General features: G+C 43.4%; 1 protein-coding gene across 2 annotated transcripts in view; it reads right to left on the bottom strand.

The window, feature by feature from the left end:
• Positions 1-3,172: 3,172 nt before the first annotated feature.
• The window catches only part of SLC35F2 (solute carrier family 35 member F2), a 32,758-nt gene continuing 11,581 nt past the window's right edge, over positions 3,173-24,349 (bottom strand). Inside the window, exons 2-8 of one of the 2 annotated variants that reach the window (XM_029048389.2) lie at positions 20,630-20,805; positions 18,377-18,504; positions 14,387-14,546; positions 12,817-12,973; positions 12,124-12,176; positions 9,959-10,113; positions 3,173-4,561 (exon numbers count right to left, since the gene is read on the bottom strand). In XM_029048389.2, coding sequence (XP_028904222.1) covers positions 4,376-4,561; positions 9,959-10,113; positions 12,124-12,176; positions 12,817-12,973; positions 14,387-14,546; positions 18,377-18,504; positions 20,630-20,805 — 1,015 coding nt within the window. In that variant the 3' untranslated portion in view covers positions 3,173-4,375. The remainder of the gene's footprint in view (positions 4,562-9,958; positions 10,114-12,123; positions 12,177-12,816; positions 12,974-14,386; positions 14,547-18,376; positions 18,505-20,629; positions 20,806-24,349) is intronic. The other variant, XM_029048391.2, reaches the window with a different exon arrangement.

The raw sequence follows: 24,349 nt of genomic DNA, 5'->3' as shown, positions 1-24,349 counted from the left end.
AATCCCAGACCCCGTGACCTTCCTGACATCTCACGATGTTTCATTCTGAAGAAAGAACAAGGATCGAGAGAGAGAGGCAAAACACATACAGCAATATTTTCTTAGGTTAAAGCAGAGGGTTGTTTATTCTGACTCCTACATACAATCCACCATCATTTTCTACAAGGGGCAGGTGACTACAGCATTCGCTGGAATTTCCCCGCCTCGGAGTCTTCTAATACATTCATTTGGGATGGAATGGAATCATTTATACTTTCATCTTTGAGGACTTAGTTTTTCAGTCATATTTTCTGGTACTCAACTTACTCCTGTCTTGTTTTTCAAGTATGTAAGGAACGGAGCTTCGGTGGAGAGGTTATTTTACAGTCTGATAGATCTCTTTGGCTAGGGAATTGTTTGATACAGTTTCTTTATTCAGCCTTGCAAAGAAGTACAGGCCCATGGACCAGGGAGTCAAAGAAATGAGTTAAGCCTAAAATAAACTATCCACGACATCATGGAAAGCAGAAATTTTAATACAAATCTAAAATATAATCCTCTTGCTACATTATATATCTACATCATGGTTCTAGACTAGCAATGCTCACTGACATCAGATGTATCATCCCAAGCACGTAAGTAGGAGAGGGGCTAGTGAAATTTTTCAGGACTGAAGGTTTCTGACCCTTTCTGCCGGGCCGCTCTGTTAATTCCATTAGACAGTGCCGACGCATCCTTTTAACGATCAACCGTCTTCCATCCCTCCCTCGCCCCCTCCTTTTCACTGGCATCAAATTAAGCGATGCATATTTCCTCATTACACTCTTGCCTCATAAATCAGAGTCTCTTGCCCTCTAATCAGTTGAGTGGTTGTTTGATTAACTGATATCGTTTGGGTACTATGGATGAATCTTGAAACCAAGTGTCATCGATTCAATGATTGTCATGGAGATAAAGTTACAACATACCGGGCAGATTAGTTGTATCGGTGTATGATTAAAGCAGTCAACACGAGGCAACGATCAGTAAATAGTGCCCTTGACTTCTTACGGGGACTACACAGCCTGTTTGCCTTGACTTGTGGCAGGAAAGAAATCGGGGCTGGTTGGTCGCTCTAAAATCCACTGGAGTTTCTCTTCTCCAGTAATAATAATTGCGTATTTGTTAAGCGTTTACCATGTGCCAGGCCCTGTACTAAGCGCTGGGGTGGATACAAGCAAATCGGGTTGGAGGCAGTCCTTGTCCCGCACGGGGCTCACAGCCTCAATCGCCATTTTACCGATGAGGGAGCTGAGGCCTGGAGAGGTGAAGTGACTTGCCCAGGGTCACACAGCAGGTAAGTGGTGGAGCCGGGATTAGAACCGATGACCTTCTGACTCCCAGGTCCATGCTCTATCCACCGTGCCATGCTTTTTCTCGAATCCACGATATTTATTGAGCATTTACTGTGGACAGACCACTAAACCTGGAGAGTATAGTACAGTGGCGTGGGTAGGTACATTCCCTGCCTACCGTGAGTTTACAAAATCTAGAGGGAGAGACAGTAACACGGAATATGATAGTGTGAGTCCCCTTTCCCACCCCCACCTCCCTTCCACCATATGCCTTGTTCAGAAGGAACCATGGTTATAGTCTTCAAAAGAGCAGTGACCGGGCTGAAGTGCAGGACGCCTGGGTTCTCTTAAACTTAGTCACTACCTCTCTTTGAGACGTTGGGTTACACTGTTTTCATTGGACAAACCTCCGATTAGTTTTTGTCAGAAAAGGACAATAATAAGTAGCATGACCTAGTGGAAAGAGCCTGGGCGTTAAAGGACCTGGACTCGAATCCCGGCTCTGCCACCTGCCTGTTGTGCGACCTTGGACAAGTCACTGAACTTCTCTATATCTCCATTTCCTCATCTGCAAAACGAGAACACTGTTCTCCCTCAATCGATGCTATTTATTGAGCACTGTACTAGGGGCTTGGGAGAGTACAACAAAGCTCAGTCCAGTGCTCTGCACACAGTAAACGCTCAATGAATACGACAACGAAAACAGAATTAGCGGAAACGTGCGACCCTGGACAAGTCCCTCAACTTCTCTATATCTCCATTTCCTCATCTGTGAAACGGGGAGCAAATACTGTTCTCCCTCAATCGATGCTATTTATTGAGCACTGTAGTAGGTGCTTGGGAGAGTACAATAAAGCTCAGTCCAGTGCTCTGCATACAGTAAGCGCTCAATAAATACGACTGAATGAAAACAGAATTAGCAGAAACGTTCCCCGCCCATAGTCAGTTTGCAGTCTAGAGAGAGCGTTCTCCCTCCGGCTTAGAATTCTGAACCCCACGTGCGACAGGAGCTCTGTCCAACCTGATTATCCTATATCTACCCCAGAACTAAATACGGCGCTTTCTGTGTGTGAGGGTGTGGTGTTTTTAAGCACTTACTATGTGCCAGGCGCTGTACTAAGCGCTAGGAGAAGCAGCGTGGCTTAGTGGAAGGAGCCCGGGCTTGGGAGTCAGAGGTCATGGGTTCTAAGCCCGGTTCCGCCACTTGTCAGCTGTGTGACTTTGGGCAAGTCACTTAACTTCGCTGTACCTCAGTGATATCATCTGTAAAATGGGGATTAAGACTGTGAGCCCCACGAGGGACAACCTAATTACCTCGTATCTGCCCAGGGCTTAGAACAGTGCTTGGCACATAGTAAGCGCTTAACAAATACCAAATTATTATTAAGCCCAGCTCCGCCACTCGTCAGCTGGGTGACTTTGGGCAAGACGCTTTTGTGTGCCTCAGTTACCTCATCTGTAAAATGGGGATGAAGACTGTGAGCCCCAGGTGGGACAATCTGATAGCCTTGTACCTACCCCACGGCTTAGAACAGTGCTCGGCATATAGTGAGCGCTTAACAAACACCATCATTATTATTATTGTTATTAGAGTAGACACGAGATAATCGACACACAGCAAGCTGTCGAACAAACACCACAATTTTCGTTATCATTACCAGCCACACAGACAGGGGGATTGCAAGGACTTCTGTCGGGCTCTTTAAATCGTTTGGAGGAAAGGGTCGGGTATCTTTCTCTCTAAATACAGGGTAGATAATAACCATTCTTCAGTATCTCTGAGCTGAAGAGAGTATGGTTCTTGACGCTCCACCTCCTGGAAGCTCCACAGACAGTAAATAAAACCCAAAATCGGCCGCTAGCAACAGTAACCTGAACAATTTATTTATGTCTGTCCACATGATCACACCTAGTAACAAAAAAAACAAATACAGAAAACAGCATGAGCACAACTTTCTCCGAACAGAATTCTTTACAAAATCGCCCCCTCCGTCTTGAGGCTTTCTAATTCTGGTGGGGTGTCAATATTCTCTACTAGGATAACGCCGAGAAACAGCACGTCGACACCCTCCAGGAATCGACCTGGAATGCTCTGGTTGCTTAGTGAATTAAGCACCGATGATTATGATATTTCGCCCCAGATAAAAGAGAAATATACTTCAAGAAAAAAATCAATGCCCTTCAATAAGCAGGGGAATGTGTCAATGCGTTTGTTTTTTTTAAAGTAAGTGCTCTAAAGTTTAGTTTTTAATTTTTTGTATTAGAGCCCGGCAGTCTTTAAGGATAATTTCCATTCGGAAAAACAGCTGCATCTCATAGGTCAAACATGGAACTAGCAGTTTTAATTTTTTTGTGTGTGCGATATCTTGTTTGCAACCTTTCCTTACAAAGCTTCTTTTCCCCCATTAAATTAAGTTACTTTTATAGGATAATTTAGGAGAAACTTAAAAGATAAAGCATTTTTTCCATCTCCTTCAATGCCCCGGCGACCAGCGTTGATTTCACAATCAGTACTTTCAATAGCATCGGCAGCGATACTTGATACTCAAAAAGTACCTTTTATCCCCCAAATTCCAAACCGTTTTACACGCATCCGGTGAAACGAGTTACCTATTATTATTTTCCTTTCCGAGGAGGGGAAACGGATAGGCGGAGTGATTTGTCTAAGGTCACAGAGAACTCTCGCTGTGAACGTGGAAAAAGAAAATCCGAGGTCTTTCAGTCCCCAGTCTAGTGTCTCATCTATTTAATAATAATGGTCTATTTGTTAGGCGCTTACTATGTGCCACGCACTGTTCTAAGCGCTGATCACACAAAACTGGTATCGATCGTTGCACCGATTAGAAGACTTTCGGACGTTCGGTTCTGCGTGCTGGGGAGGGAATTTCTACATTTCGTACAGTGTTAATGCTCCTTGGTCAGATTTGGTCCGCGTATTCCAACCCACGTAGCACCGTGTTCAAGGTTGGCCCAGTCTGTCGGTATTTCAGGGAAAGCTCCATCTTTCCGCCGGAACTGACGCGCCCAGGGGGTGCTGGGATCCCGACGACTCCCGGAGAAGGCTACAAGGCTGCCGAGGTCACTTCCGAGCTGTTCTCTTCCATCTTGAGTCCCAGGTTGTCGATTCCGATACTGGTTGGCTGGGGCACTCTGCTAGTAGCCGGTTCGGCACTTCCGGTCGGGGTAGAGCAGTACAGGATGAACCCCACCATGATGATGGTGAAGGACAAGATATAAAGCCCTGAGAACTGAGAAGGAGAAAGGGAAGTTAGCCGGCGGATTCTTACCCTGCAAATCCCCAAGTCCTCTTTCCTGCCTTGCTCTACGAGAGAGGGGGTTGGAACATTCACTCATTCAATCGTAATGACTGAGCGCTTACTGTGGGCAGAGCACTGGATTAAGCATTTGGGAGAGTACATTACAACAGACACATTCCCTGCCCATAAAGAGCTCACAGTCTGCGGCGGGGAGAAAGACATCCCAGTGCTTAATACATAGTAAATGCTCAATAAATACCATTGATTGATTAATTGATGCCAGCATCACTGCTTACTGGTACTTCTGCTTCCCAGAATCTTCTGGATTAGGATCCCCTGAGCCCTCTTCTCCTATGCTAATGCAAACCGCCGGGACCTCCTATCCTGGGTGGATCTCCAGTCTAGGACCAGAGCAGAACATCGGGTCCAAGCTAAATCCAGCAGGGAGAGTGCAAAAGTAGCTGCATTCCAGCTGGCATGTCACAGTTATCCTCTGGATCTTTGCCTTCCTTCCCAGCATTCTCTAGAATGATGGGCCATAGGGTCTCGCTGTCGGCACTTTCCATCTCATTTTATTTCCCGTTTGAAGAATATGTGAAGGTACTTCACAACGAGGCCAGCATGTTACCATCATCCAGCATTTCAAGCCCTCCAAACTGCTACGTTAATCCCAGCACTTATCCCATCCCTCCTTGATTACTGCGACAGGTTCCCCGCTGCCTTTCCTGCCTCTTGTCTCTCCCTATTCCAGTCCTTACTTCACTCTGCTGACGGGATCATTTTGCTACAAAACCATTCAGTCCGTGTCTCCCCGCTACTCAAGCACCTCCAGAAGTGGCCCGTCTAACTCCTCAAACAGAAACATCTTACCACGGCCTTTAAAGCAGTCAATCGCTTTGACCCCTCCTACTTTTCCGGCCTGATGTCCTACTGCAGTCCGGCCCGCACACTTTGCTCCTCTAATGCCAACCTACATACGGCGCCTCGATCTTATCTATCTCACTGCCGACCCCTCGCCTACATCCTGCCTCTGATCTGGAATGCCCTCCCTCTTCGCATCAGACGGATGACCACTCTCTCCGCCTTCAGAGCCTTATTAAAAGCACACCTCCTCCAAGAGGCCTTCCCTGACTAAGGCCTCTTCTTCCACTCCCTTCCGTGTAGCCAAGCACTTGAATTTGCACGCTTCCATCAGCCTCAAAGCACTTATGTACAAATTCATAATTTATTCATATTAATGTCTGTCTCCCCCTCTAGACTGTAAGCTCACTGCGGGCAGGGAACCTGTCTACCTACTCGGTCATAAAGTAATCTCTGAAGTGCTCTGCACACAGTAAACACTCAATAGATACGATTAATCCTTCATTTAATCTGCAGTGCAACCCCCAGCAGGTGCCCAGAACTGAACTAAGAGTTTTGAGAAAACCAGGGCCTCGCTCTCCAATACCTTTCAAGGTATTCAAGGCATTTCAAGAGAGAAGAAAGGCGTGAATAACCCCTTCAAAAGTACACCAAACCTTTAAATATACTCTGGGTCCTTTTTTCCCCGAGCAATTCATTTCAAAAGGGTCACACAACCCCGCTTCCATGTTAGCTTTGAAAACAGAATGAAAATCTTTCCTATCATAGCCTTCGGCTCTATTCCATTCTCTACATGGGAATTAGAAGGGGCTAAAAAAAGGTGCCCTAAAAAATGGTTTAACTGTCAAAAAGGCTCATCAGAGAACCACATAAGGGGAGATTTAACTTGGTGGGGCTAGAACCAATCGACTACAAGCAAGTACCAAAGTATGCACAGTGCGGATTGGAGATTTCTGTTGGATTGTACTCGGTTCAGTGCTCTGCACATAGCAAGAGCTCAATGATACAGTTGATTGACTGAGATTTGAAGGACTACAGATCTTTCCAACTAAACCCACCCACGTGGATCGGTGCTTACTGCCAATAACCCAATAATAATGGGTTTAAACTAGCAGACAACTGGCGGAGCTGGGATTAGAATCCAGGTCCTCTGACTCCCAGGCCCGTGCTCTTTCCACTAGGCCAAACTGTAAGAAAGATTGGTGTTTCTGGGGATGTTGTTAGCAGACTATTTTCAAATAGCCCCTTCTGTTTCATTTTTTGGGGTAGATGCTGAAAGTAGCATGGAAAACCGGACGAAATGAGAGCGGCAGTAACGTTTTACACGAGCCAGACCTTCACGAGACTTTTTGGTATAGTTTTGGACTCTATGATTTAAGACGTGAAGGAGAGCTGAAAGCAGTTCAAAGATGACCTACGACGGGCTGAAAAATAAGATCTGAGCAGTAAAACGCTGCAACCCCACATGATTAAACCTGAAGAAAAGTCGTGACTACGAAAGGAAAGGCCTAGGGGAAATCATTCGGGTCTGGGAGGCAGAGGTCCTGGGTACTGAGCCCAGCTCTCCCACCTGTCACCTTGGGCAAATCACTTAACTTCTCTGTGCTTCCGCTTCCCTCTCATCCTCCCTATTATCATTATGATATTTGTTAAACACTTATTATGTGGCAAGTACTGTTCTAAGTGCTGGAGTAGGTACAGGTCAATCAGGTCAGACACGTTCCATGTCCCACATGGAGCTCACAGTCTAAGTAGGATGGAGAACTGGTACTGAAGCACCATTTTACAGATGAGGAAGCTGAGGCTCAGAGAAGTTCAGTGGCTTGCCCAAGGTCACAGAGCAGACACCTGACGGAGTCGGAATTAGAACCCAGGTCCTCTAGCTCACGGGCCTGTGCTCTTTCCACTCTTTCTCATCTATAAAATGGGGACTCAAAACCTAGTCTTTCTCGTACTTAGACTCTGAGCACCATGCAGGGTAGAGACGATGTCCAACCTGATTATCTTGCATCTACCCCGGTGCTTAATACAGTGCTTGGCATACAGTAAATGCTTAACAAATATCCTAATTATAGGAGATCATAAATGATAAGCACCAATGGATCATAGAAAGTATGTAGGAAGAGCAATTATTTTTCTCCCAGATAAATTTGAAAGCATCTTTGAAAAGCAATTGATCCCACAGACAACGGGTCGTTAAAAGTATGTGTGTGCCTGGCTGGATAGGGACAGATCTCTACATTGGAAAAATCCTTGAGGGTTGGGATTGGGTCTATTAACTCTATTGCACTCTCCCAAGAGCTCATTTCAGTGCCCGCTCCAAATAAGATCTTCTCCTATTCATTGACTTTAAATGTCCCAGTTTCCTTCTCGCCTTTGACCTTCCCTTCCCTTTTTCCTTTCCATATTGATGCCTTCCTTTCTCTCTCCCCTCTCCCTTGCTCCTCTCTTTTTATCCTTTCTCCCCTTTTTTCCCTTCTCTCCCCTCCATCCCACCACTGGCCCTATTTTCTCTTTCTCAGCCCTCCCTCCCCAAACCTGTCCCACAGAATCCCGGTAACGTGGTTTTTTTGGGGGGGACGAGGGCAAGGGATCTTTAGTACCGTGCCCTGATCCAACAACTCTTCCCAATCTGTGTAAATTTAAAAGCAGCTGTGCAGAGCTTCGCTTAGCTTAATTTTGTTCATTTTTCCCTACTCTTTAGCACTCCATTTCTTCAGGTTTTATTTCACGGCATTAATTCCAAGCCCAAAGCCATCTAAATGCAATGCCGTACTCCATCTAGTGTCCATCCCCTACAATCGGTTTTTCCTGACAGAGCAGCAGAGCCTAATCAAGCAATCGTATCCATTGAACGCTTACTGTCATGATGATGATGGTATTTGTTAAACGCTTATTATGTGCCAAGCACTGTTCTAAGGAGAACAGCTGGCTGCTGCAAACACAGTCTGGCAAAGAGAAACCTAAATTCCTTAAGCAATAGTTTCTAGGCACTCCCTAACCTAGGCGAGTCCACCATGCAATTCCGCAGCGTGAGCTTCGTTCCTCCGATTAATCTCAGGGGACCCATGAGTCTTGAGCTTTTCATTTAGAGCATCTGGTAAGGTGCAGCCTCCTTCCTTCCTCTTTCGTCCCCCCAAGTGCCACGGGGCTCCTCTGTCGCCCAGCCTGGGAAAGACGGGGGGCAAAGTAATCCCTAGGTGAACCGGAACGGCCTCTAGCAACATCAGTCGGTCCATCGATCTTTCTCCCGTTCAGCCCCCCAAGTCTAAACCCCTTGAGGGCAGGAATCATGTCTTCTAACTCTACTGTTCTCTCCAAGTACTTAGTACAGTGTTCTGCACACAGAAAATGCTCAATATCCTTGATGGATGGATCGAGTCCCCAGTCGCTTCCTTGAGAAGCAGCGTGGCTTCATGGCTAGAGCCCGGGCCGGGGAGTCAGAAGGTCAGGGGTTCTAATCTTAGCTCTGCCAATTGTCTGCTGTGTGACGTCGGGCAAGTCACTTCACTTCTCTGGGCCTCAGTTACCTCATCTGTAAAATGGGGATTAAGACTTTGAGCCCAGTGTGAATTATCTTGAAACTATCCCAGTACAGTGCCTGCACATAGTAAGCACTTAACAAATACCACAATTATCATTATTGTTGTTGTTGGGGTTATTATCAGGGCCAGGCCCGCTCCTCAGCCCACACTTGGAAGCCCGGGTCCAGGTGGTTTGGCTCCGAGAGAACTCCCCACGAAAATTCATTCAAGCTGGAACTTGTAATGGCAACAATAATAGTAATAATAATAATAGACGGTGAGTTCGATGTGGGCAGAGATTGTCACTCTTTATTGACATATTGTACTTTCCCAAGAGCTTAGTACAGTGCTCTGCACACAGTAAGGGCTTAATAAATATGATTGAATGAATAATAATACCTGTCACGGTTGTCAAGTGCTTACTGTATGCCAAGAACTGGGGTAGAAACGATACAGTCAGATCAGACACAGTCCCGGTCCCACATGGGGCTCACAGTCTAAGTAGGGGGAAAAACTGGTATTCAATTCCCATTTTACAGATGAGGAAATTGAGATTAAGAAAAGTCAACTGACTTGCCCAGTGCCTCGAAGCAAACAAGTGGGAGAGCTGGGATTAGTCCTATAGACTTCCCTCGCTGTCGTCTGGACGTTCTAGATTGCTCCCCCATCTGTGATCACCCCTACCCTCCGCTCTCTTCCCTCCCACAAGAATACAATGGAGAAATCCTTTATTTATTCATTCATTCATTCAACTGAGCACTTACTGTGTGCAACGGACTATACTAAGCGCTTGGGAGAATACAACAGAACAATCTGAGGTTGCTTCAACGGTAATTTTCCAAATACCCTGTATTACTCTCCTTAGAGAGTTAAGCTGAAAGCAGAGAAGAGGACGATGAGACCTTATTTTTTAGGTCCGCCTGAGTTTCAATGGAAACCGCCGCTCTCTCTATATTCATGCTAATCACATGCCATTTTGGGAAGCGGACCGAAGCTTACCCACCTTATATCCAAAGAGAAAGAGCCCAAAGAAAAGACTGTAGAGGTCTGCAGTTAGAATGCCCAGGTTGACTGAAGTTGCACTGGTGACCTTAATTACAATGGGCATGAAGCTGTACAAGCAGAACATACATAGGGCAAAAGCCACAAACAGCAGCACTGAAAAAAAGAGAAAAAAAGAAAAATGATACGTGTCACATTTAAAACATGAAGTACTAACAGTAATAATCATTGTGATATTTGTTAAGCGTTTACTACTTGCCAGGCACTGTACTAAGCGCTGGGGTGAATACAAGCAAATAGGGTCGGACAGAGTCCCTGGCCCACATATGGGGCTCACAGTCTTAATCTCCATTTTACAGATGAAGTAACTGAGGCACCAGAGAAGTGAAGTGACTTACTCAAGATCACAGAGCAGACAAGGGGCAGAACCCAGGTCCTCCTGACTCCCAGGCCCGTGCTTTATCCACTGGGCCAAATAAGTTTTCACGGATAGCTTACATTACCCCACGTTTTAACACGTTTTAACGTCCCTGTCTTTAACTGGGAAATACGAGGCATTTTTTTTGGAGAAAAGAAAACGAGGAAAATATTCACTTAATGAGGAGATTGGGGTTGTCTGGAAGGGAAAGGGGTATTGACCCAGTCCAAGTTTTCCAGAGGAACTGAAGAAGGGAAGTCAGGAAATTACTGCAGTCTCTCTCATCCTGTTTTCTGACCTTAAAGACTGTGAGCCTCTCAAGGGAGAGGGTCCATGTGTAATTCCCAACTGAATACTCTTTCCCGGTGCTTAGTGCTCTGCACAAAGTAAGACCTTAATAAATACTATTATTACTCCTATTACTACTAGTATTAAAGACTCGGGTTAGTTCGGGGATGTCTGAAGCAGCTCCGGCGTCTAGATTAGGCCAGGTCTAGGAGTCAACTGACAACTCTGAAGCAGAAGCCTACAGGGCCTTCCCTGTCTGAACAGACGAAAGCAGCTGGAAAGCAGCATGGGCCAGGGGAAAGAATATGAGTTTGGCAGCCAGAGGACCTGAGTTCTAATCCTGGTTCAAATCACTGGCCTGCTGTGTGACCTAGTTCAAGTCACTTAACATCTCTGTGTCTGTTTCCTCACCTGTAAAATGGGGATTAAATACCTGTTCTCCCTCCTATTTAGACAGAGTCCCGTGAGAGAAGGGACTGATGATTTCGTATCCGCCTCGGTGCTGAGTACGGGGCTTGGCGCATAGTAAACGATTATTAAAGACGGCAATTAGGCACCCCAAGATAGTGTGAAACTAACAACCATAGGGATATAGAAAGAGGGGGGTCTTTCATCCCAGTTTGCCTTGCTGATGTCCCCAATTATAATACCGATAATTACAGTGCAACTGTGGCTTGCATTTGATATTTTGGAACCTAGGGTTGCTTGTCGGGCCAGTGATGTAGACCCAGACGTTTTCGACTTAGACCCAGACGTTTTTGACTCTGATATTTACCATCCAACAGCCACAGAAAGTCATTATTTTGAGATTCTGCAATCTGGATACAATTCCTCTTATCCCTCCTCTCCCCTTTAACCATCCCCCGTCCCAGCTCCACAGCACTTTTGTCCATATCCATAATTTTATGTATTTATATTGTCCGTCTCTCCCTCTAGACTGTAAGCTTTTTGTGGGCAGGGACCGTGTCTGTTATATTGTACTCTCCTAAGTGCTTAGTATAATCCTTTGCACACTTTAAGCGCTCAATAAATACAATTGACTATCTGTAGAAATATCATTTAGCCTATATTTCCCTCGGTGGGTCCTTGGGTGATGTTTTAGGTAGAGAAGAGTGTGAATTGGGGTGGGAGGGGCAGCTGTTCATTTTTAAATTACTGGCAGTGCCAGACGTTAGCCACAGAAAAGTAAATGTAAATGAGGTAAATGAGGCAAAATTCCATCACTAAAGGTCACATCCTGCCTAGAATTACTGAGCAGACCAAGAATGTGGAATGTTTTCCAGGAAACAAATTGAAACTGGATTCAGGGTCAATTTGTAAAACCTCAAGAAAGTCTCTGTATCATGCACCCAAAGGAGAAAGGGTAAATATTTTGGAAATTCACATTTTCTTTTTTAATGAGTTCCTGTGAGTTAAGAAGATTAGTGATAATTCAAATGAGCCAAAGCTAGAAAACATACCAACTTTCCAGTTCCACTGAATATTAGTGATATCCTTATATTCCACAATCAACCTACAAGAGGGGATAAAAAAGAAAACAGATCACACACACACACACACACACACACATTCAGACAGTAATCATTTTGATGTTTAGTTTGCAAATTTTATAAGGACTAACAATTTACACCAGAATGGTTACATTTTATCCCCGCAAAATTAGTTTATGTGAACTATCTAAAAATAATGATTAACTTAAATAACTACGGAATAAAATATAAATACCCCTAACAAGCATATTCATTCTTTTGTAAACTTTTCCCATTGTAGATATCAATGCTGTTTTGTTTTCCCTTTTCTATCGGCTTTTAGTTATTTGAGCAATGACTGACTTAAAAACAGAGAGCCACCTTATATATCTTTTCAGAATTTTAGGCAGGAATCTTGCACACTGATCATATGTAGCTAAAGAGAAAAGATATCAAATGTCCAAAGCTGAAAGTTCACGTTTAACCTTTCCTTAACAGAAATTACATAAATTCCTGAGATAAAAATGTATCTTTCTTTAATTCCTCAGGAACGTGATGCCAAACTGAACAATTTTAATTTGTCTGACTACAAATACAAAAGGAAACCATGATCATTTTAACATACGAAAGCAATCGCCTGTACTGTATTCATCTTAACAGTAAAGAAAATGGTAGAAAGCTTACAGCTGTAGGCCGCTGATAATTGTCCCAACCAAGCCCACCATTCCTAGAAATTCCTCTCTGCTCAGCTTCTTCACGATGTATTCCTCACACACATTAGAAATGGCATAGAGAGAAGCCCCAAGAAGAACTAAGACATCGCCGATCAACACGTCACTGCCTGTACAGAAAAATTAATCCACAAAAGGGCAAATTATGTGACTACTTCAACCTCTCATCTTGGATTCCTTAGGGGGGAATATCTTTGGGGATGGAGAATATTGTATTTTACTGATGGTGTCGTGGAGAGGCTAAAGCATTTTGAGTTTTAGACCGTACGCTCGTCTCAGGCAAGGAACGTGTCTGCTAATTTCTGTATTGGAATCTCCCAAGCACTTAGTACAGTGTTCTACACATAGGAAGTGCTCAATGAATTCGATTGCTTGATGGTTAGCTATGAAATCTACAGAATTTGTGGCTCCAGTTTAACATTCCTAAACTTAAAATGGTTACTGTGTTTCTGCTATGATTATTTTTTTTTATTAAAACTGTCTTCCTCTAACTACTTCCACCCATTCCCCCAACGGGAAGATGTAGCTGTAGTGGACGGAGACTGGGAGAGGTGAGAATTTGAAAAATGACCTTACTCTGTGTCACTAGCAGAGCATAGATGCCTATCGGTTTAAAACCCGAAGAAATGATGAGGGGTTTCCGCGGGGATTTTCTTGGCCTTTTAATCACGCCTGAGTTGTTGGAATTGGGCACGGATTAACTCAACTCACTGACTCCTATTGCCTTTCGCAACATTTAACCGCCTGAACTTTGTCACCAAGTTTTTATCTACAGTTAGACTTCAAGAGAGGTCACCCAGTGAACACACACACAGCTTTCTTGAAAGCAAAGCAATAAACCCAGAGTCTGCAACAGATTTATCAGGTCTTAATTCAGACCACTTTAGATTATCTGGATCCTTGAAAAAAAAAAAGGGGGGGGGACTGATGCAGCCAAGTTAAGCAACAAAACCAGACATGTCTTTTTTCCAGGGTAGAAAATTATTCGGAAGGGAGAGATGTAATCGAGATAAATGAAAGCAGCTACCACAGGGTCACTTCAGCTCCATTTCTTTGCGTGAATCATAGAAATCGGGGCCTCTTCGGAAAACAAGTTGGCTGCAGATCGGAAGAAAGCGACCCTGGAAACTCAGCTTTGAAGAATGGTATCGCAAAATAATAATAATAAAAATAATGGAATGTGTTCAGCCCTTACTATGTGACAAGCACTGCTCTAAATGCTGGGGTAGATACAGGGTAATCAGGTTGGACCCGATCCCCGTTCCACCTGGGGCTCACAGTCTTAATCCCCATTCTCTGAGGCACAGAGAAGGCAAGTGACTTGCCCAAAGTCACAGAGCAGACCTGTGGTGGAGCGGGGATTCAAACCCAGGTCCTCTGACTCCCAAGCCCGTGCTCTTTCCGCCAGGCCATGAATTAATCAGGAAGCGCACCCTCTCCCACTCTGTTCTTTTGAAAAGAAAACGAATATGTCACAAAAATTCTTCTGCTCTGCTGTGTCCTGTTAACGAGTAATGTCTTACCTGAATTGTCTTCCCTCCCGGCTAATATGTCTGCACCAACCATAGTTCCTACGCCCAAGAGGCAGACGGCCACAGCTATAAAATGGATCACTCGGTATCTTGCATAAAGAATGAACCACGAAAGAGCCATCAGAACTGGAATCCCAAAGCAGTCCAAAAGCTGGGGACACACAGAATAAAAAACAACTATGAAATCGCTCCTGACGGTAAGGTAGGAAACGAGAATTAATTTAGGGTAAAGGGGGTGGGAAGGCCAGGAGTCTTTTGGGCTGTGAGACCAGTAATCTTGGTATCTGATTACAAACATTTGGCTTTCCGAGAGCCCTTTGTGGGACAAGGACTGTGTCCAACCTCATTAGCTTGTATCTACCCCAGTGTTTAGTACAGTGCCCGGTAGTAAGCGCTTAACAAATACCATAACAATACAATAAAGACAACTGGATGACAGAAATTGGGCTTCTTTTTCTCCTACATAAAGCCCTTCATTAGCAGTTGCATGTGCCAGTAGATTGACAGATATGTTAATTTCTGGGTGGCTTGTTTGTATGAATGTGTGGTATTTGTTAAGCACTTACTAGGTGCCAAGCACTGTTCTAGATACAAGGTAATCAGGTTGGACACAGTCCCTGTCCCTCATGGGGCTCACAGTCTTAATCCCCATTTTACAGATGAGATAACTGAGGCCCAGAGAAGAGAAGTGACTTGCCCAAGGTCACACAGCAGACAAGTGACAGAATCAGGATTAGAACCCAGGTTCTTCTGACTTCCAGGCCCATGCTCTATCCACTAGGTTGCTTCTCTTTGGGTGTGAAAGGGTCTATACAATACATTCTGACTGTTTTCCTAACAAAAATGGCAATGTTTCAAAGATAGTCGCAGGTATTCTCATTCGCAGTGAAAGCTAAGCTTCCCTTCCAAATATCTCCCTTCAATATTGGCAGACTCATTCCAAAATAACTGAAAGTTAAGCCTTTATTTTATATTAGAGGAATGCTATTGCCAAAGATTGCTCATTTAAACTACTTTAGACCGAAATCTGAACTCGAATATTCCATTTTTTCTGAGTTGTTGCTGGACTCAGAACTACATACTTCATTTGACTTCTCAGCTGGTTGTGAAGATGTTTCCCGAACAATATTAAGGAATCCATAATGGTTGAATACAAATTATTAATTTTCAGTCTACATGACAAGTAAAATAAGATCGCTGTTAGGATAGGAACTGTAAGACTAATTGCTACAATGGTGAGAAAATTAGTTAGGGACTGATTTGCTCTAGTCCTAAATCCCTTTATTTTAGCCCCATCATTCCACACTCAGACTCGGCAAATTACAGCAGTAGGTCAGGAGCACTTTTCAAACCACTATCCTGACTGATCTCTGGCTCTTTTCATTAAAAACTCTGGTTTCTAAGTCCCTTTAGTCTGGTTTTTTCATGGTATCTGTTAAACGCTTACTATGTGCCAGGCACTGTGCGCTGAGGTTGACAGAAGCTACTCGGGTTCGATACAATCCATGTCCCACATGGGGCTCACAGTCTTGATCTCCATTTTACAGATGAGGGCGGTGAAGTGTTTGCACTGGGTTTCTTCTGTTGAATACCACTTTGGACTGGTTAAATGGAAATATCTTACAGAAAATACTTAACTGTTACTGTTTATATTATCTGAGGCATGTGAAACAATCAGACATCTCAAAATGAAGATATAGGGTACAATAAAAGGTATAAAAGAGAGCAAAATGGAGAGCAAAATATGTCAAGTTGAGAAACTGCTGAATAAAAAAAGTCACACAATAGAGAAGTGGCAGAGCCAGGATTAGAACCCAGGTCCTTCAGACTCCCATCCTCACGCTCTATCCACTAGACCACACTGCTTCTTGGGTGAAATTCTTCTTGCAGAATTGTCTGAGATTGTCACAGAGTGCTTACTATTGTTTTCCCTAGCAACAAGATCAAAGTCAAACGTGATATGGCTAGGGATGTGTTACTTTGTCTCCTCCTTTATCCCCGGTTTAGAAATTTGTCTACCGCAATAATCTCTTAAATGTTTTATAGAGCCTGAGCTTAACAACTCTAGTGCAGTTGCCTCAGTAACAGCCTTTTAAACAGTAAAAGTCATTTCCAGTAATGGTCTCTCACAGGGTTCACAGCCAAAATCTGTCAAAATAACCTGACGGTGCATAAAGCATATTTTATCTTCACCCTCCAAAGGCTTGCTAATGCTCCGATTATGTTTTTCCTATTTAAATTTCATGTTTGGGCTTTCCTGGGTTTTATTACCTTTCAATCTCTAGATCTTTCCTCATTTAACTGGCTCCTTAGTCAAATATAAGGGACAGTTAGGAAAGGTATCTTCATTATCTTTTTCATTCAGCATTTTTGAAACTTTACATTCCACACTTCTCCATCCTCTCTTTTATACTTTCTCTTGTGCCTGATAATCTCCATTTTGAGACCTCCGAATTTTTCACAAGCCCCAGATGATATAAACAAACAGACATATTTAGGTACTTTCAATAAGCCATTTCCACTTCTCCAAAGTGGTATTCAGTGGGAGAAATTCAGTGTAAACATTTCATTTGTCATTTTACAACTGAATTCTGAGACTTTTCTAATGTTTAGCATAGATATTTATTAGTGTGAAGTATATTATGTCATAATCAACACAGCCTGGCTAAGAAATTCAGTCACATCATTAGCTTGTTGCAGGCAGGGAATGTGTCTACCAACTCTGTTATATTGTACTTTCCCAAGAGCACTTAATAGGGTGCTCTGCATGCAGTAAAACGCTCAGTAAATATGATTGAGTGATTAACAATGTAGATATCATTGATTGATTAACATATAATTAATGAAGACAGGTACATATGGAATGATCCATTTGCTAGGCGGGGGGAAACGCAATCAGATAGTAGGGCTTTTCCCTCAACTTCACTGCCATTTATAAAACACGAGATAGTCGCACTTACTATGGCATCGAGATACTGGGAGACTTGAAGGAAATCTGATGGCAAAGCTTCTCTCCTACGCTACAGAATTGAGAATTGCTAAAATGCAAAACGTTTTACCCTTTTTCCACTGGAGAAAAAGGGAGATGGGAAAGGAGTATCCATTCCTGACTACAACTCCACCTCTCCAAGAGTCTAAGATGCTTTTTTAGTATGTTTCATTGATTTCCCCCGCTTTGTTGTTCTGTTTTGTTTATCATTCACAAACCCCCGATTTTTGATAGTGGTCTAAGGCTCTATTTTCTATATGATGTTCTAGTTATTCAAAAACAGAGCCTCTATACTGCAAGATCTTTTTAATGACATTTAAGTGCTTTCTATGTGCCAGGCACTGTACTAAACACTGGGGTAAATACAAGATAATCGGGTGGGACAGAGTCCCTGCCCCATGTGGGGCTCACAGTCTTAATCCCCATTTTATAGATGAGGGAACTGAGGCACAGAGAAGTGAAGTGACTTGCCCCAAGGTCGCACAGAAGACAGGTGGTGGAGCTGGGATTAGGACCCAGGTCTTTCTGACTCCCAGGCCCGTGCTCTATCCACTGGGCCAACCTCCTTGTGGGCAGGGAACATGTCTGCCAACTACGTTATATTGTACTCTCCCAAGTGCTCAGTACAGTATTCTGCAGACAGTAAGTGCTCAATAAATGATAATAATAATGATGGTATTTGTTAAGCGCTTACTATGTGCCAAGCACTGTTCTAAGCGCTGGATATGATTGATTGATAAAGCCCTTACTGTTTAGATTTCCTATCAAAATAAGCATTCTACTCACAATTTGAGCACTGAATGGCTTGGGCACATTTTTATTAATACCTAGAAACGACACTCAAGGAGCATATGTTACACTGTAATAGCGACCACATTTCTACATATTTGGATTTTCTCCAGGTTAACGGAGCTACTCCATATCCCTCTCTCCTAACAACCTAATTGATGTGTTGCAGCTCTAATTCAGAGGTGGCAAGAATTCAATTTTACCTGGACGCTTGTTAATGTGGTGTACTGGTAAGCTCTGACAATCAGGTAATTAGCTTCGACATCGGCCAGACCCAACAGGATATATTTCCACCATTTTTGTTTTAGAATGAGCCAAAGGCTGCCACTACCTTAGGTGAATAAAACAGAGGGAAATGAACATTCAATTTGAATCAACATTGCATTTTATTCACGGATTTAAGTTCTGAAGTGAAATTTAAACATTTCCTACACTCAAAATGAAGTCTGCCAACGCTACATTACTCAACTGTGTCAGGTACCCTCTTCGTTATGGTATGTGTTATTATTATTAATAATAATAATAATAATAATGGTATTTGTTAAGCACTTACTAGGTACCAGGCTCTGTCCGAAGCACTGAGATAAATACATGACAATCAGATTGGACACGGTCCATATCCCGCAAGGGATTTACAGTCTTAATCCCCATTCTACGGATGAGTTAACCGAGGCCCAGAGATATTAAGTGATTTGCCTGGCACCTAGTAAACACTTAATAGCATGAAAAAAAATTCCTCGCTTAGGTTTTCAGTCCCCATAGAGATTCGATCATCATTTTCAGTGGGAGAACCCATCATGTTTACATATTTAAGTACAATTATTTCTTTCATTAACCTGTTTTCACTACACATTTTGGCTACAGTGCTTTTTAGGGGATTAGGGAACATTTTCCCAATAACGGAAGCTTGTCTGGACGAGATGCAGTGCAAGGGTACAACCTCGGAAGAAACAACTGCGCATGGTTATTGGACTTGAGAGGGAGCGTGGCTTCATAGATAGAGCACTGGCCTGACAGTCAGAAGGACTTGGGTTCTAATCCCAGCTCTGTCACAAGTCTACTGTGTGACCTTGGCCAAGTCACTTAACTTCTCTGGGCCTCAGTTACCTCATCTGTAAAAAGGGGATTAAGAGCGTGAACCCCACGGAGGACAGGGACTGTGTCCGACCCGATTGACCTGTATCTACCCCATGCTTAGAACGGTGTTTGGCACAGAGTAAGCGCTTAACAAGTCCCAAGGGCGAGTACACTGCAAAGTTTTCCTGCAAGTGAGGTGAGAATACAACGGGGCCCTGATAAAAATGGGTTTATTTAATCTTCACATCCTATTCGGCCAAACGGCACCTTTCACTAACAGCTTAATGACCTGTTACTATCTAATGCTAATGGAGAACAAACAGCTATTGATGTGGGCTACGCTCCTTTGACTCAAAGTAATCAGAGCACTTCCAAAATTAAAGGGAAGGAGGAGGAGGGCCTTCGGCTGAACCCCTCTTTTCCTTCTTAATGAGACAGTTCATTAAGAAATACGGCATTAAAATTCACTAGCAGTATCAGGAAAGAGGACTGAAATAAGAGCTTTGTAAATGAGAATCATTCTACTACTATTATGACTCAGCATTTTCCCCCAACATTCTTTGTTAGTGGTCAGTTCAATGTCTATTCAATTTGTCTCGGCTTTTCCTATCATTTCATAAATATCTTTTTTTCCTGGCATTTTAAGTGCTTACTACGTGCCAGGCACTGTACCGACCTCTGGGGTAGATACAAGCCAATCAGGTTGGACAGAGTCCATGTCCCATATGAGGCTCAGGGTCTTTAATCCCCATTTTACAGAAGAGGTAGCTGAGGCACAGAGAAGTTAATAATAATAATGTTGGTATTCGTGAAGCGCTTACTAGGTGCCGAGCACTGTTCTAAGCGCTGGGGTAGACACAGGGGAATCAGGTTGTCCCCCGTGGGGCTCACAGTCTGAATCCCCATTTTACAGATGAGGTAACTGAGGCAGCGAGAAGCGAAGTGACTTGCCCAAAGTCACACTGCTGCCGAGTGGCCCATCCGGGATTCGAACCCACGACCTCTGACTCCAAAGCCCGGGCTCTTGCCACTGAGCCACGCTGCTTCTTAAGTGACTGGCCCGAGGTCACCCAGCGGAAAAGTGGCAGAGCCGGGATTACAACCCAAATCCCGTCTCCCAGAGCTGTGTTATTTCCATTAGGCCTCACTGCTTCTCATCTATATTTCCCAACATCTTGGTTGAAACACTTTAGGCAGGCAGGCTCAATTCTAATCATCATTTTTCTAGTACTCCGAGATCTCGCTCTGGACTTTTTTATTTTTTAAAAAATCACTTTCTTTTGATGACTACCTGCCATTTTTTTCATTCTTTCCAGAAACAGAAGTACCCAAAGAAAACGTTTTGCCAAAAAGGAAAATACCGCCCATGTTTAACCTACCAGTTCGAAACGCCAACATTGATGTGTAAATCAGAAACATCAAACAATAGTTGATAAAGCTTTGAAGCATTGGCGTGTTCACTTTGTATTTGTCTGCCAAATACTGACTGGTGACAGCCGTCCCACATATACACAAGGAGAGCATCTGACCCAGGGCGACTGTTTTCAAAATATTCCTGAGAATAAATAAGAAAAAGAAAATTCGATCGGTAAACAAATTGGCAAGTTAAGGAAAAAAAAATCACAGCTTGGTTCCCAGCCTAGAAGAAAAGTTTCGGAATTCTGAGCGAGGCTCCGTTTCCCACTGTCGAAGCCTTCTCTATTATTTTTCAAGCCTCGACCTTGGCCGCCCACCCTCTAAACACTCCCCCTTCCCACGTACTCCGATGGTTCTTTTTAAGGTTTGTAAGCAGCATTTCTTTACAAGGGGTTTAAAATCATCTAAGACTTGAACATTACTGCACTGAAGCCTTTAGTAAAGACTATGCTTCTGAGCCCTTTGGGAAACTGAGTTTTAATTTGTGTTCCTGGAGTGCAGCAGATTTTTCCAATACCACCCATTTGCAGTTCAGAAGACAAAGTATAGATATCATTATTAACAGCAGTAATAGTAATAATAAGGTGTTTGTTAAACCTAACTGTGTGCTAAGTACTGGGGTGGATAAAGGATAATCCGATGAGTCACATGCACTCCTCTCCATTCCCCTTTTTAGCAGTGGCTACTCACCCTCCCCAAGTGAACCATCCATGAATCCCAGAAGATACAAGAATATCTACTGTGAGGCCCATGATTCCCACAGCTGTAACCCCCACCCCGACACCTCTCTATCTAACCCCTTGTGGTGTGGCTTAATCCCCATTTTTCAGATGAGGTAAACGGAGCCACAGAGAAGTGACTTGTCCAAGGTCACATGGCAGACAAGTGGCAGAGATGGGATTAGAACCCAGACCCTCTGACCCCCTGGAAAATACCCGCGTAATTGAGAATGAAGTGTGCCTGGAGCCATGAGAAGCAGGATACAATATCAAATCAATTGTAATTTTTGAGCACTTACTGTGGGACCCAATTCCTAGCCATGAGGATCTTAGGGTCTACAGGGGAAGGGAGATATCTCCAAATTGTAAGCTCATTATGGGCCGGGAACGTAACTACTAATTCTCTGTACTCGCCCAAGTGCTTAGTACACTGCTCTGCCCATAGTAAGTGCTCAATAAATACCATTGATTGATTAAACTATACTACAGAAAGGGGAAATAAAAGGGTAGGAAGCTACACACATAAGTTTTGTGGGGCTGGTGTAAGTATCCAGTGGGTACTATGGTATACACGGAAGATAAATGAAGCTGTGTATGTATAAATATATCTCTATTCAGAGATTTATATCTATATATACACACTTGGAAGACAAAATTTGAGGGAACATGTATTTCAAGTGATAGTATACGTCAAGTGTACTTCTAGACTGAACCCGTTTGGGGCAGGGATTGTCTCTCTTTGTTGCTGAATCGTACTTTCCAAGCACTTCTTATAGTGCTCTGCACACAGTAAGCGCTCAATAAATACGACTGAATGAATGAAGTGAAATCTTGAGATGGCAAGGGGACGTTTCTAAAAAAACCCAAAAAACCAAAAAGTTGAAAACCCCAGTTTTGGGGAAATGCATGGGAAAATATTCCTAAAATGGAATTTGCTATTTGATTAACTGAAGCAATTAAATTCAAAATATGGGAGGAAGGCAAGAATGGAAAAACCCGTTCATAAATTGGCATTTCATTTGGAGAACATGTTTTGCATTGTAAATTAGTAGAGTTAAGCAAAGTCCCATCTCGAACATTTAGTGAGTGGAAAAAAACAGATTACATATTCCACTCCCAATTAAATTGTTCTGTTAATCACTCTGAGAGGGACCAGCTCACCTCATGTCATTGGCTGGAGCCAAACTAATTCCAATGACTGGGACAACAGAGAACTCGGAAGAGAAGTTTCTCTACACCGCAAGCTCATTTGGGGCAGGGAATGTGTCTATTAGCTTTGATATATTGTACTCTCCCCAGAACCTCAGGCTGTCCATGGGATATATCCTCTCATAGTTTCTTAAATGGAATTTCCATTGAAGTCATATCAATTGCAGGATATGATCCAAAACATGAACTTTGAGTTAAGTCTACTAGGAAAACACCAAGAGAACAAGAGGACAAGAGAATGACTCTGGGCATGAAGAATGCCAAGGCATTAATAAGAATCATATCTGATTATTTTTCTGTTTATGTAAAGTATTTATATCACTCCTTCCACGACTTTGAAGGCAAAATTCAAAATTGAAAAAGATATCGGATGCCCCTTCTGGGCTCTTTTTCCAGATCCTTTTTATCATTATTATTATTATTATCATTTGGTAGTTGTTGAATGCTTACTACGGGCCAGGCATTGTACTAAATGCTGGGGTAGATACAAGCTAATCAGGTTGGACAAAGTCACTGTTGCACACGGGGCTCACAGTCTCGATCCCCCCCCACTTTACAGATGAGGTAACTGAGGCCTGGAGAAGTTGTCGAGTTGCCCAAGGTCACCCGGCAGACAAGTGGCGGGGCCATCGGAACCGTCGCTAATGAGAAGCCGTGTAACTGGGAAAGGAAGGAAGTGCTCTTTCTGTTAAGATCCTGAGAGTTTTTGCTCGATTTAAAGCCATTTCCTCAAAATCCCAAAAAGAAATCCCATCCTTTCATCCCGATAGATTTTTTCTCCACTTTCCTTTGCTTTTTCCCCTTGATCCTGTTCTGTTATTTGGCTGTTGTTGCTTTTTTTGCTTTGGGCTTCGGTGAAATCCTTTTCTACATTCTTCCTTACCATCCTCTGTACCTAACGATGATGGTATTTGTTAAGCACTTACTATGTATCAAGCACCGTTCTAAGCCCCAGGGTAGATACAGGATAATCAGGTTGGACACAGTCCCTGCCCCACATGGGGCTCGCGGTCTCAAACCCCATTTTACAGATCAGGTCACTGAGACACAGAGACGTAGAGTGGCTCGTCCACGGTCACATAACGGACAAGTGGCAGAGCCGGAATTTGAACCCACATCCTTCTGACTCCCAGGCCCGGGAAAAAATATTTCTTTGCTCTAGCTCTCTGCTCTGGATTGCTTCCACGCTCTCGCTTCAAAAGAGCCAAAAAATTAAGCTGTTCTTTGCATCGATCGGAAAATAAGATTACAATTCAGTTTTTAAATGTGCCTCTGGAATGCCGAGCACACACTCATGGTTTGCTTAATGCCACAATAAATCTGTGCTCTTAGGTTGCATGTTCTAGCCCAGTGTCAGGAAATGCGGCGCTCAAATAGGTTTTGATGGCCTTTGGATTATTTGGAGAATCTTTAAAATGCATTTCACCTGCCAAACATGCAGGCCTGCTCGTCATATTTATGGAGCGCTTACTGTGTGCAGAGCACTGTACTGAGCGCTTGGGAGAGTAGGGAAAATGACAGGATAAAAGTCTTGGGCATAATCACTGATTTTTATTTAAAAAGAAATGGTTTACATGGGACAGGAGAGTCACCGCGAGAGGTGGTGGGAAGTCAACTGCGGTCTAGTGGAAAGAATATGGGCGTGGGGGTCAAGGGACCTGGATTCTAATCCCGGCTCTGCCACCTGCTTGCCTTATGACCTTGAGCAAGTCACTTCTCTGTGCCTGTTTTCTCATCTGTAAAATGGGGATTCAA

This window comes from Ornithorhynchus anatinus, chromosome 20 (assembly GCF_004115215.2).
Source record: "Ornithorhynchus anatinus isolate Pmale09 chromosome 20, mOrnAna1.pri.v4, whole genome shotgun sequence".
Lineage (NCBI taxonomy): Eukaryota > Metazoa > Chordata > Mammalia > Monotremata > Ornithorhynchidae > Ornithorhynchus > Ornithorhynchus anatinus.
This window is presented reverse-complemented; position numbering and strand designations above follow the sequence as displayed.